This window comes from Bos mutus, chromosome 9 (genome assembly GCF_027580195.1).
Source record: "Bos mutus isolate GX-2022 chromosome 9, NWIPB_WYAK_1.1, whole genome shotgun sequence".
NCBI classification, from domain to species: domain Eukaryota; kingdom Metazoa; phylum Chordata; class Mammalia; order Artiodactyla; family Bovidae; genus Bos; species Bos mutus.
Genome location: NC_091625.1, coordinates 13,229,621 through 13,245,474, shown reverse-complemented (window position 1 = coordinate 13,245,474; position 15,854 = coordinate 13,229,621). Strand labels below are relative to the sequence as shown.

The 15,854-nt window shown below is 41.7% G+C and overlaps 1 protein-coding gene across 1 annotated transcript in view; it reads right to left on the bottom strand.

Annotated features, from left to right (window-relative positions):
• The window catches only part of CD109 (CD109 molecule), a 138,414-nt gene extending 134,876 nt beyond the window's left edge, over nucleotides 1-3,538 (bottom strand). The window contains exons 1-2 of the mRNA XM_070376204.1: nucleotides 3,190-3,538; nucleotides 1,712-1,884 (exon numbers count right to left, since the gene is read on the bottom strand). Of these exons, the coding sequence (XP_070232305.1) occupies nucleotides 1,712-1,884; nucleotides 3,190-3,263 (247 nt within the window). The 5' untranslated portion in view covers nucleotides 3,264-3,538. The remainder of the gene's footprint in view (nucleotides 1-1,711; nucleotides 1,885-3,189) is intronic.
• Between the last annotated feature and the right edge of the window lie 12,316 nt (nucleotides 3,539-15,854).

Here is a 15,854-nt window from a genome sequence, read left to right as displayed (position 1 = left end):
CACACAGCTAGTACTAAGACTCAATCTCGGATCTTAAGCACTAACATTTCCTCTCCAGGGACAAGGCCTCCCACTTTTCTGTCTTTCCCACTACAACATAAAGTGGCCTGGCCCCTGCACGCATCACCTCTTCCAGCTCCAAATTTACCTACCCAGTCAGTCAAGTTCCCAATGCAGAAAGAATCTCAAATGCAGATAAACTTTGATTTTATCTTATTTCATGATGGTATTAATTTCCCTATGCTGGTAAAGGGTAAACATTTATATAATGAGCTACTGTGGAATTTCATTCACCCTTCATTCTGTGCCCTTAAATTATTCTCCTAAAAGATAACTCTCAACATTATAGGAATTTATGCCTCAGTTTCTGGTCTATGACTAAACCTGTAATCATGCTTCTAGTTAATAGTGTTTATAGGTGGGTGGTAGGATTCCAGGTGACTTTGATTTTCTTTACTTACAGTGTTTTCCAGGTTACCAGCACTGAGTATATATTACTCTTTCAATTAGAAAAAATTAAGTGTTCGTTTCATTGTGAAAAAACGAGTTTATATATTCAACTATTTACCCCTCAAAATTATTTTGCCCTTAGTATTGAAAAAGAAGATATTCATTGACCCAATTTAATCCTGGGCCTAGTTAGAACCAAAATTTAAAATAAGAGATGTGGGTTCTTTTACAAATGGCTCCCACGTTTACATTATTTTTTTTCTTGTCACCTAAAAAATTAAAACATATTCTATAAAACTAGATTTTAACTACAGTTCTTCTTTTACTTCCCATGGGCCTACTTAGTAAAATCCTCTGCACCCAATAAAGACATATGGTTACACATGGTTTATATAAACCATATACAAATATGGTCTTGTGTCAGGCTTTTAACTATGCCCTTTCCCTCTTCTAGGCACACCTACACCCCCAGACTCCTGTGAAGCTCAGCGTGGTCATGAGAGGAGGGGTGATATGAGCCATGTCCAGGCCTGGCCCACAAGGACCTCCCACAAGAAGAACTCCACGTTCCTGCCCTGCAGACTTGGAAGCCACATACTGATGATGACAGAGCCACAAAGAGAAAGCAACCTGGGCCTCAGAACCTCCCCCTAGAAGAGCATCCCAGGAACATCACTTTGGACTCTACATGAGTCAAAAACAAAAGTGTATTGTGTAAGCCACTGAAAATGTGTGGCTTCTTCATGACCCTACCATGACCCTACCATGTGCTAATAAAGCACATGGCTTTATTAGCACACTCCAATTATTAATGCAGATGTACAGATGTGAGATTTGGACCATAAAGAATGCCAAATGTCAAAGAATTGATGCTTTGAACTGTGGTGCTGGAGAAGACTCTTGAGAGTCCCTTTGACAGCAAGGAGATCAAACCAGTCAATCCTAAAGGAAATCAACCCTGATACTCATTGGAAGGACTGCTGCTGAAGCTGAAGCTCAATACTTTGGCCACCTGATGCGGAGAGCCGACTCAATGGAAAAGACCCTAATGCTGGGAAAGACTGAAGGCAGGAGAAGGGGATGACAGAGGGTGAGATGGTCGGATGGCATCACTGACTCAATGGACATGAGTTTGAGCAAACTCTGGAAGTAGTGAAGGGCAGGGAAGCCCGGCGTGCTGCAGTCCATGGGGTCGCAAAGAGTCGGACATCACCGAGCAACTGAACAATTATCGCAGAAGGAGCTCTGCTGTGTATCTTACCTTTTTCAAAGACTCCTTCTGCTTCCAGGACAGAGACCGTGCGGTTCGCTGCCATCTTCCTCAGTTCCGCCTTCACGGTGACCTGTGAGGGGCTGTGTTCCAGAAGCTCCACCCCAATGGTCACATTTCCACCTGGCCTGATGATCCCAGGGACTGTCACCAGAAACCTGGGCCTAAAGAGTTCCCAACAACAAGAGAAAAATGAAGTTGCTTATCCTTACATCTTCATTCTTTTGAGATTCTCAAATTTCATAGATGGTGAGATAGATTCCCTATACAGTGTCAACTGTAACTGTTTCAATGAATGTGGCCCCACTGCTCCATTTATCAACTGCATTGAAAGGCTGTTGAAAGAAAATCATTCCCCTAAATCAATTTTTGTCCTGTTTTATTGAGAAAAAACTGACATACAGCATTGTACAAGTTTAAAATGTACAGATAATGATTTGACTTACACATGTTATAAGATGATTATCACAATAAATTTAGTGAACATTCATCATCTCACATAGGAACGAAATTAAAATAGAGAAAATACTTATTTTCTTCCTTGTGATCAGAACTCTAAAGATTTACTCTCTTCATAACGTTCATTTATAACATACAGCAGTGTTAATTATATTTATCATGTTGTACATTCCCATAAATCAATTTTAATGCAGTAATGTATGCACTGCTAGAGGATGGCCTGTGTTAGTATTTCCATTTTATAAACCACAAATAGCACAGGATAGCTTACACTGAGACAGCAGAAGTTATTGGCAAAGTACAAGCCTCTAAACTTCTTTATACAAGACATCATCCCAGGGTAATTTTTTTTTTTTTGGTTTAAACACACACACACACAGAGACACACACACATGGATTTTGCTTGTTTCTTATTCAAACTTTTATGTTTGGGCATCTACCCAAGAAAACATCATCTAATCAACAACACTAATTAAAATATACCATCTGAAATTAAACTATCTGTCGGCGGTGACATTTCCAGGTGGAGCAGAGCACAAAAAATGGCTAAAACAGCATTTTCTCTGCCCAAACCAAGGATTAGGGCTCCAGGGCAAAACCCTCCGAGGGGGAAGGAAGTGCATTCCATTACTTAAGTGTCTCACTGGTTATCTTCCTACAAAGTCTGCACCTGAACCCATACTTAACCACCTCGGCCACACCTTATCATTGCTAAAGTTGAGACATCTTGTTTAGAAAAAATATGCACGAATGTGTTTAAAAGAAGGCACATTACTGTAGGGGGGCGAGGGGCGCAAAAAGTCGAAACAAACTCAAGAGGAAGCGTGGACTAAAAATAAAAAGTCATCAGAAAGCAGTCCTGGCCGGAGACGCTTGAACAACCTCGTGGGTGGAGAAAGTTAACTGTCCCTGGGAGGACCGAGCTGAAGCGATGCAGGCTCAAATCTCCAGGCCGAGGTCCGGCTGGGAACCCCCGCTCCCCGCCCGCCCCGCGCGCCCCGCGCTCCTACCCGGGGACGGCGGCCAGCGCCGCGCTCCACACGCAGAAGAGGCGGGCGGCGGTCAGGAGCCGGAGGCCCCGCATCTCGGCGCTGTGTGCGCTGCGGCCGCGGGCTCCCGAGGAAATACGCGGGCCGCGCGGGTGTGGCCTCCCACCGCCTCCCGGCTTCGCCCAGACTCCCGGCTCAGCAGTGAGCGCTGGGCGCGCCCGCCGACCGAGCGAGGGCTCCAAACCAAGCCGGGGCGCGGCGGCTCCACCCCTCCCGCCGCATCACCGCGGCACTCCTCGGCGCCCCGGCCGACACCGCAGACCCGGGCGGGAGGCGGGAGGCGCGCAGCCCGCCCGACCTGGCGCGGCCGCCCCGCTCCGCCCCCCGGCCACCCGGCTCCGCCGGCTGTTTACACGAGCGCTCCGCCGGCGATGCCGGGGGGCGTAAACAGGCCCCTCCTTGTGCGGAGAAGAGTGCACGGCCGCTCTGGGAGGTGGGAAAAAATCAGTCATTGTCCTCCAGACTGTGAGTCAGAATCTGAGAGAAAATGGCAAACACACCAAACAGGGGTGTGTTTTCTGGTAGCCGTTGAACGTATATGAATCAATAAACCCGGGAGAAAACTTTTTTTCCCCTCTTGAAACAAAGAGTTATGTATATTGTTTGCCTCTCCAGGAAAATGTGGGTTTCTCGGTTTAAAAAAAAAAAAAAAAAAAAAAGGTGGGGAAGAAAATTCTGGCACGTGTGAGAGTGAGGTGCTGCTCCTTGAAACTCTGAGAAGCAACTGTGTGGGGAGATGCTTCATACTCTGGGCTGCCGCTGAACACTTCGGCTACCGAAGGTATTCATTAGCACTGTGAAGCTTGGAGCAATTTGTTTAAACACAGGGTTAGGGCGGCTCTCCTGTCCCCAAGGAAGGCCAGTGGCCCAGGGTGGCCCGCAGTTCCTGAGCCCCAGCTCCTGGGTCCTGGCTTGGCTGCAGCTCCTTCCCCGGCTCCTTGGCACCCTCACCATCTTCAGATGACTCAGGTTTCACCATGACTACACCATAAAAGCGGGGAACTGCCAGAAACCGTTGGAAAACGGGCACATTCAGTCCCTGACAACTTCAAGTTTCTAATTCACGGAGAAAAGTTTCAGATGGTGACCGTTTAATACAGGGCAAAATGCAAAAGGAAAAGAGGTCATCGGAAGGTTGTCTCTTCACAAATCTATGTGCTAAATAAGGGGGAAAGTAGCACCTAGACAAACTGTGGTTTGGGAGTCCAGGAACTTGCTTTCCTCCCTTTCCTGTTCCACCCTTTTTCACCCTGCTGATCGGCTTGCAGAGGCCCCTGTGTCCTCACGGCTCCTCCACGCGCCTATCTTTAGTGGCTGACTTCCTGTGCAGGCAGGGCTTGGGTAAAGTGGAAAGGGTTGAAGTGGATCATTGGGTACACACTCTGTCCCTGACATGGCTGTTACTGCCCGTTTGGTCTCCTCACCTCTGTAGTACAGGGCTGAGTGTGGGCTCTGTCCCAGTCTGTATCAGTGCTTCTCAAGCTCTAATGTGTATGAGAATCACAGTAAAATGCAAATCCTGATTCAGCAGGTCTGGGATAGGGACTGAAATTCTACTTCATTTCAGCATACTGTGGGCCACAGAGGGTCTACAGGTAGACTCTGTCTTTGATGAGAAAAGGAAATTGGGAAACTGGAGAAAATTCCAAGCTTCACGTCAGAAGATAGATCAATCAATTCAGGTTCATTCTAGAGGCAGGCAGGTATAAGAAGGACTCCAAAAAATTAGTTGATAATGTTGCATCCCCAGAAGATGTCTAGAAAAGTTTAGAACCACCTTGCTGTTTTATAAAATGAAGGCTGTGCGTATTTTAAATTGATGTGACCTCCCTGTTCATGCCTTCCTTCTCACGATACACACAAGAAGCTTAACTGTGCAGAAATTTGGCCACGTGGATTTGCAGAAATGAGGCACAGATGAGGCAAAGAACCCATCTGCCAATACAGGAGACATAAGAGACAAGGGTTCAATCCCTGGATTGGGAAGATCCCCTGGAGGAAGGCACAGCAACCCACTCCAGTATCCTTGCCTGGAGAATCCCACAAACAGAGGAACCTGGAGGGCTATAGTCTATGGGGTCGCAAAGAGTCAGACAGGACTAAAGCAACTTAGCATGCACACACACATACATTATATATATATATGCAGTGAAGAAAGATTTGAAGGATATTCATCAAAATGTTATCCATATCCAGGCAATTACCTGGACCTGCCAAACTGTCTACATACATAAATATATATAACTTTTAAAAATAAAACAATAAAAATGATATTGTTTTAGTAAGTAGTCTTTAAGGGAGCATCTTAGAAACTCTTTGGAATAAAATTAATGAATCTTGATACAAAAAACCTATGTATGTTTCTCCCATGAAAACTGAATGGCCTTTGGCATAAGAACTCACACTGTTCCCATGTCCCTGCTGACATGTCTTTAGCATGTGGTTCACTGAGAAAAGCAGAATCAATAGGAGACAAATCCTACACAATCATGGGAGCTTGTGGAGCAGCTGTTGATTGTGCATCTAGTGTTGAGTCAAAGTCACTGTAAGTCGGCCAGGGGGAAAAAGCTACATGTGAACCACAACAAGGAAACATGAGGGTGAACTGGAACGCATGTGTCTATTAACACCTCCAACTCTGATGTCATGGGTAAGCTGCAAGAGAAGCCAGCTAAATATGTACTTGGCCCAGAATTCAGAAAAGCTCAAGGAGAAGACCCCCTGAGAAGTGGAGGACCTTGGGCCCCACTGCCGCCCCACACCCACCAAGTCAGCTAGCACAGCAGTAACAATCTGGGCTGGTGGCCAATGCCTAGCGCCCGGCACCAACCTTCAGAGTGAAAAATACGACTTCTGCTTCAAGCTGGCTTCCAAAGTCACATAAAGTGTCTCTTGTGGCCAACACCAACTCATAACCATATAGGGAGGGGAATTCTGAGAAATTTAGCTTCATCTTAGATAATCTGGCACAGTATGAAGCTACCAAAGTCCATGCCTCGTCAGCTTGGCTTCTGAATATACCCGTTTAAACCATACTTAACTTCAATAAAAGACAGAAAATTCATGCTTTCCCCCAACATGATACAAGTATCCCTCACAGAACCAAAAACGACCCTCTCTCCAAAAGAGTATACAAAGTCCTTCAACTGTTTTTGGACATTATCAGTGCCTTTTCTAGCTGAATCACATTCTCCCTTTGAGAGCCTGTAACTTTAAACCTAAGGTTTAAGATTAACTGCTATTAATATATATTACATGGTAGAAAATTGAGAAGGGGAATAAAAATATTAGTTTATATATACAATATTAATATTATATTAAAAGTAATATTTATATAATGCATATACAGTATATAATATATATGTTAATATAGTAATATGGGAACATTAATTATTTATATTAATGTAAAAATACAGTGATGATATATTAATTCACACTCTATTATTGATTGATATGTTGATACAATAGTAATATTTATTTTATTATATAATATATTACTATATTAATAATGTTATAATACTATACATTATTATAAAAGCTAATGATAATAAAAATATTCTATATATGATATTTATATTATAATTTTGCATGGTCAGTCCCTAAGTACTGTCCTACTCTTTGCAACCCCATGGACTGCAGCCCACCAGGTTCCTCTGTCCATGGCGTTTCCCAGGCAATAATATTGGAGTGGGTTGCTATTTCTTTTTCCAGGGACCTTCCTGACACAGGAACTGAACCTGCATCTCCTGCTTAGCAAGCAGATTCTTTACCACTGAGCCACCTGGTAATTTTAATAAATAGTAATATATATTATATATAAATATCAGATATATAAATATCCTTCCCCCTCTCTATCATCTAATGTGTTAATAGCAGTTAATCTCATACCTCAGGAATGAAGTGTGTGTGTATTTATATATAATACACAATACATATATATGAAAGCGAAAGTGACCCAGTTGTGTCCGATTCTTTGTGATCTCATGCACTAAACAGTCCATGGAATTCTCCAGGCCAGAATACTGAAGTGGGTAACCTTTCCCTTTTCCAGGGGATATTCCTAACCCAGGTATCCAACACAAGGTCTCCCGCACTGCAGGCGAATTCTTTACCAGCTGAACCACAAGGAAAATATGTATATATATATATATTTTTTGATATATATATATAAGAATATATACATGTATATCAAAACAAGAAAGAACCGCAGGTAGCTATTACAGTCTTTGTTTCTGCTACTCGTCACAAGCTTGTATTTACAACTACCTTCTTCTAGGACCTATACCTCTGCTCGCAGTAATCACCTGGGCTGGCATGGCTCTCTGCATGGTGGAGTGACCTAGGTCTTCACTCCTGAAGGGTCTGAACCATTATCCGTCCTCTGCATATTATATTGTTGTTTTCTATTGATTTTTAACCACAGGACTTGGGGAGACTGAGAGATGCCCCAGTGTATCTTCTGTATTCCAGAAATACTCCTTACTTCCACTGTGTAGTTTCAACTCCTCGACAGTCAAGAGCATTCAGTCACTCCAGCCAGTAAAGCAACCACTTCTGTGACCGCTGATTCACTGGCATGAGGAGCCCCACGCGGCCAGGCTCAGCTGCGAGTTTAAGCGAACTGCTGCACTGTCACTAGTGCAAACACGCCTCTCTCGCAAACTCAGAACTCTAAACCGGCAGAGTCTGATATGGAAATAAGAAGCAAAAACTTCAGCAGTGGTCACTAGGGGTAACAGAGGAGCCACTCTCATTTCCACCCTAACAGAGGGTGAAAGTGAGGCTGGTTTCTGGAGACACATCGAGAGAAACATTAGTTACTGATTTACAGCATAGAGTGCATCCTCAAGTTTGTTGTTGATTTTTACATGTTCAAATTGTATAAAATTTAAGAAATATTATGTATGAAATGAATGTTTACTTACATTTATCATCTATTTGAGAACTATTTAGATAGAATCCTGCACAGAATACCAGAATCTTTCTAACTCAAAGCAGAAGAGGAAATTCTTGTCTACTGGAAGACAAGGAATGATATTGAAATTAACTAGGAATAATAATAATTAGGCTTGTTCTTAACTCTTTTGGGGAGATTTTAAAATTAAAATTTTGTGTCCCACCAAATTATCAAACAAGAGTGGAGAAAGAATGAAAACATTTTCAGAAATGGAATGGCTTAGGAACTTTGCTTCAACAAACTCTTTTTAGGAAGTTACTTTAGGAGGACATATTTAGCAAACCAATCATAGAAGCCAAGAAAAAGGAAGACATGAGATTCAGGAAAAAGTATATATAACCCCAGAGAGCAATGACGAGAGAAGTTCCAACAGGAAGAAGAATTCCAGGAATAAGGCCTCAAGGGTAAAAGGGACCTGAATAGAATAGATAAATGTGATGGGAAACTGGGGGAGAAAATTGAGGCTATGATAATGTAAAATTGTGTAACGATGGGAAGGAAATTCAGAAACTCTAGGGAAAAGAAAAAAAAAAAAACTAGGTAAAAAAGGAAGTATAACCATAATTCATTAGTTGGGTCTGTAGTGAACAAGAATTATATAAAGTTAAGGAATAATGCTAAAGCTGAAACTCCAGTACTTTGGCCACCTCATGCGAAGAGTTGACTCATTGGAAAAGACTCTGATGCTGGGAGGGATTGGGGGCAGGAGGAGAAGGGGACAACAGAGGATGAGATGGCTGGATGGCATCACTGACTCGACGGACGTGAGTCTGGGTGAACTCCGGGAGTTGGTGATGGACAGGGAGGCCTGGCGTGCTGCGATTCATGGGGTCGCAAAGAGTTGGACACAACTAAGCGACTGAACTAACTGACTGACTGATGTATGGTTTACTTATTTATAACTTAGAATCAATCCTGTGAAAGGGGAAGTATTAAACTCTATCCTGCTTTTCCTACATGAACTGTATCACTGGTAACCAAATAGGAGACACAGGGAAATTTCTCGTTTCACAAGTTTTCCAGCCAGTAAAATGTAAAATGTATGTTAGAATTAGCACCATATCACAGCCTTGGTGAATTAATAGATCTAGACCAGTGCTATACAACAGAATCTTCAGTGAGGATCGAAATGTTCCATATCCACCTCAGTACTGTAGCCATGAGCAACATGAGGCTACTGAGCACGGGACATGTGGTTGGCATACCCAAGACACTGAGATTTGTATTTTATTTCATTTGAATTAATTTAAATTTAAAGAGCAGGCAACATGTGACTACTCTATTGGATCATGTGGGCCTAAACAATAATAATAAACGGCTGCTATAGGAAATATCCAGATACGCTGTATCCCTATAGAAGAACCCAGAACCACCTAAGTGGTCTTGTCAAAAGACTGAACCTGAATCTGATTCCAATTTGCAAACAAATATAGGGGAACATATTAAACACCTCAGGGTTGTTGCTATTTAGTCACCAAGTCCTGTCTGGCTCTTTGTGACCCCATAGGCTGCAGCAGGCCAGGCTTCCCTGTCCTTCACTATATCCCAGAATTTGCTCAGAATCATGTCCATTGAGTCAGTGTTTTCCAATGAGTCGGCTCTTCACCTCAGGTGCCCAAAGTACTGGAGCTTCAGCTTCAGCGTTAGTCCTTCCAATAAATATTCAGGGTCGATCTCCTTTATGATTAACTAGTTTGATCTCCTTGCTGTCCAAGAGACTCTCAAGAGTCTTCTCCAACACCACAGTTTGAAAGCATCAGTTCTTTGACACTCAGCTTTCTTTATAAGTCAACTCTCTTACATCCATACATGACTACTGGAAAAACCATAGCTTTGACTAGACAGACCTTCGTTGGCAAAATGATGTCCCTGTTTTCTAATATGCTGTCTAGGATTGTCATAGCTTTCCTTTAAAGGAGCAAGTGTCTTTTAATTTCAAGTCTGCAGCCACTGTCCGCAGTGATTTTGGAGCCAAAGAAAAGAAAATCTGTCACTGCTTCCAATTTTTCCCCTTCTGTTCTCCACGAAGTGATGGGGCTGGATGCCATGATCTCAGTTTTTTGAATGCTGAGTTTTAAACCAGCTTTTTCACTCTCCTCTTTCACCCTCTTCAAGAGGCTTTTTAGTTCCTCTTCACTTTCTCCTATTAGAGTGTTATCATTTGCATATTTGAGGTTGTTGATATTTCTCCTGGCAATCTTGATTCCACCTGGTGATTCATCCAGTTGGGGATTGCGCATGATGTACTCTGCATATAAGTTAAATAAGCAGAGTGACAATACACAGCTTTGATGTACTCCTTTCCCAATTTTGAACTGTCCTTTGTTCCACGTTCAGTTCTGTTGTTTCTTGACTTGCATTACAGGTTTCTTGGGAGACAGGTAAGGTGGTCTGATATTCTCATCTCTTTAAGAATTTTCCACAGTTTGCTGTGATCCACACAGTCAAAGGCTTTAGCATAGTCAATGAAGCAGATGTTTTTTCTGGAATTCTCTTGCTTTTTCTATGATCCAACAGATATTGGGAATTTGATCTCTTGTTCCTCTGCCTTTTCTAAATCCAACTTGAACATGTGGAAGTTCTTAATTCATGTATCACTGAAGCCTAACTTGAAGTATTTTGAGCAAAACCTTGTTAGCATGTGAAATGAGCACAACTGCGTGGTAGTTTGAACATCCTTTGGCATTGCTTTTCTTGAGGATTGAAATGAAAAATGGCCTTTTCCAGTCCTGTGCCCACTGCCAAGTTTTCCAAAATTGGTGACATATTGAGTGCAACACTTTAACAGCATCATCTTTTAGGATTTTAAATAGCTCAGCTGGAACTCCATCACCTCCACTAGCTTTGTTCATGGTAATGCTTCCTAAGGTCCACTTGACTTCACATTCCAGGATGTCTGGCTCTAGGTGAGTGACCACACCACTATGGTTATCCCGGTCATTAAGACATTTTTTTGTACAGTTCTTATGCGTAGTCTTGCCATCTCTTCTTAATCTCTTCTGCTTCTATTAGGTCCTTACCTTTTCTGTCCTTTATTGTACCTATGTTTGCATGAAATGTTCCCTTGCTATCTCCAATTTTCTTGAAGAGATCTCTAGTCTTTCCCATTCTATTGTTCTCCTCTATTTCTTTCTTTTTTTTTTTTTTTTTTCATGAGAACCTCCTCTATTTCTTTGTATCATTCACGTAAGAAGGCTTTCTTATCTCTCCTTGCTCTTCTCTGGAACCCTGCATGCAGTTGGGCACATCTTTCCCTTTCTCCCTTGCCTTTTGCTTCTCTTCTTTCCTCAGCTATCTGTAAAGCCTCCTCAGACAATCACTTCGCCTTCTTACATTTCTCTTTATTTGGGGTGGTTTTGGTCACAAGGCTGTGATCCATGAAGGGGAAAATACCTCAGGGATGTATTAGCAAAATCTAGGCTGTGGGATGGAGACGGCAATGGCACCCCACTCCAGTACTCTTGCCTGGAAAATCCCGGACAGAGGAGCCTGGTGGGCTGTAGTCCACGGGGTCGCTGAGGGTCGGACACGACTGAGAGACTTCACTTTCACTTTTCGCTTTCACACACTGGAGAAGGAAATGGCAACCCACTCCAGTGTTCTTGCCTGGATAATCCCAGGGACAGGGGAGCCTGGTGAGCTGCCGTCTATGGGGTTGCACAGAGTCGGACACGACTGAAGTGACTTAGCAGCAGTAGCAGCAGCAAGCTGTGGGATGTCTTATCAAACAATCAAATTTTTTCAACAAATAAATTTTAAGGAAAAATAAAGATAATTGAAAGAAACTATAGGTTTAAAGAGACTTAAAAGACAACAATTAATGACAATGTACGAATATTATTTGGCTCCAGATCCAAATGGAACACTGGTAAAATAATTATTCCATTTTGAAACAACTGAAATTTTGCATAGTGACTAGGTATTTGATGATATTAAAGAGCTGTTATTAATTCTTCAGGTTGGAAATATAGTCTTAAGTAGAGTTCCAGAAAAACATCTACTTCTGCTTTATTGAGTACGCCAAAGCCTTTGACTGTGTGAACCCCAACAAAATGAAAAATTCTTAAAGAGATGGGAATACCAGACCACCTTACCTACCTCCTCCTGAGAAATCTGTATGCAGGTCAAGAAACAATAGTTGGAACTGGACACAGAACAACAGATGGTTCCAAATTGGGAAAGGAGTACGTCAAGGCTATATATTGTCACCTTGCTTATTTAACTTATATGCAGAGTACATCATGAGAAACCCTGGGCTGGATGAAGCACAAGCTGGAATCAAGATTGCTGGGAAAAATATCAATAACCTCAGATATACAGATACACCATCCTTATGGCAGAAAGCGAAGAAGAACTAAAGAGCTTCTTAATGAAAGTGAAAGAGAAGAGTGAAAAAGTTGGCTTAAAACTCAACATTCAAAAAACAAAGATCATGGCATCTGGTCCCATCACTTCACGGCAAATAGGTGGGGAAACAATGGAAACAGTGAGAGACTTTATTTTGGGGGGCTCCAAAATCACTGCAGATGGTGACTGCAGCCATGAAATTAAAAGATGCCTGCTCCTTGAAAGAAAAGCTATGACCAACCTAGACAACATATTCAAAAGCACAGACATCACTTTGCCAACGAAGGTCCGTCTAGTCAAGGCTATGGTTTTTCCAGTAGTCATGTATTGATGTGAGAGTTTGGACTATAAAGAAAGCTGAGCACCAAAGAATTGATGCTTTTGAACTGTGGTGTTGGAAAAGACTCTTGAGAGTCCCTTGGACTGCAAGATCATCAAACCAGTCAATGGTTAAGGAAATCAGTCCTGAATATTCACTGGAAGAACTGGTGCTGAAGCTGAAACTCCAATACTTTGGCCACCTGATGAAAAGAACTGACTCACTTGAAATGACCCTGATGCTGGGTCATTAAAGATTAAAGGCAGGAGGAGAAGGGGCCAACGGAGGATGAGATGGTTGGATGGCATCACTGACTTGATGGACATGAGTCTGATCAAGCTCTGGGAGTTGGTGATGGACAGGGAACCCTGGCATGCTGCAGTCCATGGGGTCGCAAAGAGTTGGATATGACTGAGTAACTGAACTGAACTGATAATTTTAAAAGTGTTTTTATCTTCTAGAAATACATACTGAAAAAAAGAAATACTTCCTGAAATAATTGTGGGTGAAATTTGTGATATCTGAGATTTGCTTCAGAAACAACACAGGAACCAATTCACACTCATTAGGATGGCTATTATCAAATAAATAAATAAACCATAGGAAATAACAAGCATTGGAAAGAGTGTGGAGAAACTGAAATCCTTGTGCATTGCTGGTAGGAAAGTTAAAGTGCAGCCATGGTGAAAAACTGCATGGCAGTTCCTTAAAAAAATTAAACATAGAATTACCATAAGATTCAGTAACTCCACTTCGGGGTGTACATCCAAAAGAATTGAAAGCAGGAACTCAAAACATAGATTTATACACACTTGTTCACATAAGCACTGTTCACAATAGCCAAGGGGTGAACTCAACACAGGTGTTCCTTGATGACTAAACAGACTAAAAAATATGACTTATTCATACAATGGGATATTATTCGGAAAAGAAATTCTGGCACATGCTGCAACATGTTTGAACCTTGGTGGCATTATGCTAAGTGAAATAAATAAGTCACAACAGGACAACTATTGCAAGATTTCATTCATATCCATGGACAGAGGAGTTGGGCTACTGTCCATGAGGTTGTCAGACATGACTGAGTGACTGAACACATACCCCCAGAGTAGTCAAATTCATAGAGATAGAAAATACATTCTATTGGTGGTTGCCAAGGGCTAGGGAGAGTGGGGCATGGAGAATTGTTGCTTAATGGGTAGGGAGTTTCAGTTTAGGAAGGATAAAAAGTTCTAGAGATAGATGGTGGTGATGGTTACAAATCAGTGTGAAGATATTTAATGCCACAGAACTGTAAACGTGGTTAAAGTGGCAAGTTTTATGTTTTATATGAAAGTGAAAGTTGCTCAGTCGTGTCCGACTCTGTCTAAACAGTCCATGGAATTCTCCAGGCCAGAATACTGGAGTGGGTAGCCTTTCCCTTCTCCAGGGGATCTCCCCAACCCAGGGATCGAACCCAGGTCTCCCACATTGCAAGTGGATTCTTTACCAGATGAGCCACAAGGAAAAAAAAAAAAATATATATATATACTTTGATATATATAAGTATACATACATGTATATCAAAACAAGAAAAAACTGCACATAGCTATTACAATCTTTATTCCTGCATTGCAGGTGGATTCTTTACCAGCTGAGCCACAAAGGAAGTGCAAGAATACTGGAGTGGGTAGCCTATTCCCTTCTCCAGGGGATCTTCCCGACCCAGGAATCCAACCAGGGTCTCCAGCATTGCAGGCAGATTCTTTACCAACTGCCCTATATGTTATATATATTTTACTATAAACAATAATAATAATACAAGAGGGGACAAGCAGGTTGGGCCAGGTGGAATTATATGGAATTACAGTTGAGGGTTATTGAGGTGGGTGAGGGATATGTGGGGATTCAATGCACTCCTCTTTCTACTTCCATACATTAACATTTTCCATAATGAAAATATTTTTGTACCAAAACAAGATTTATACAAAGATACAAGAGAATTCAGTTTAAACTAAAAAATAAAAACAGAAAAATGGCTAATAATTCTCACCAGAATAATGTAATAACAGAGGACATGAACATTATAACCAAAAATGTTGTCCCCAAAATTACCACAGCCTAAGAAAACTATCTAGTTAAGATCTCAATGAAGATATGGAAAGCCAGCAGAAAAGATGGAAACTGAGCTAGAAATGCCATGAAGGAAAATTTCCCATTTAAAATGGCTTCCACTGGGGAATTCCCTGGCGGTTCAGTGGTTAAAGTGCCAGTTTCACTGCTGAGGGTGCGGGTTCAATCCCTGGTCAGGGAAGTAAGGTCCTGTAAGCTGTGCTGCATGGCCAAAAAATAAAATAGCTTCTTCTGAATGGAGTATAAACCTTAAAAATTGTGAATTGCTATTTCATACACCTACAACTTATATAATATTGCACATCAACTCCACTCAGTAGTATAGTAGTAAATAATAAATGCTAAAAAAAATAATAATATAAATAATAAAAATAAAATGGTTTCCTCTGGAAACAGACAACATAGGTAAAGGCGGATGCTGGCTTTTCTTTTGTTTTTCCACTAAGTCTTGTAGAATTATTTTAGTCTTTAAGCTGCATGCAAATGTGGTTTTTTAAACACTGAACTTAACTTTTATATTGTCTGTATTTTTTAAAGGAGGCAGAGCCAATACAGTGTGTCAGGATTTTTAAACCTGGTCAACATTATATACACACCACAAGTTAACTGTCACATCACCAATTTTTGCAAAAGGCAAATGTATAAAGGAAAAAGAAATTTTAAATTATATAAATATAATTACATAAATCTATGTGGTGGTGGTGGTGGTTTAGTTCAGTCGTGTCTGACTCTTGAAGCCCCATGGACTGTAGCCCTGCAGGCTCCTCTGTCCATGGGCTTTCCCAGGCAAGAATACTGGAGTGGGTTGCCATTTCCTTCTCCAGGGGATCTTCCCAACCCAGGGATCAAACCCACATCTCCTGCATTGCAAGTGAATTCTTTTGCCACTGA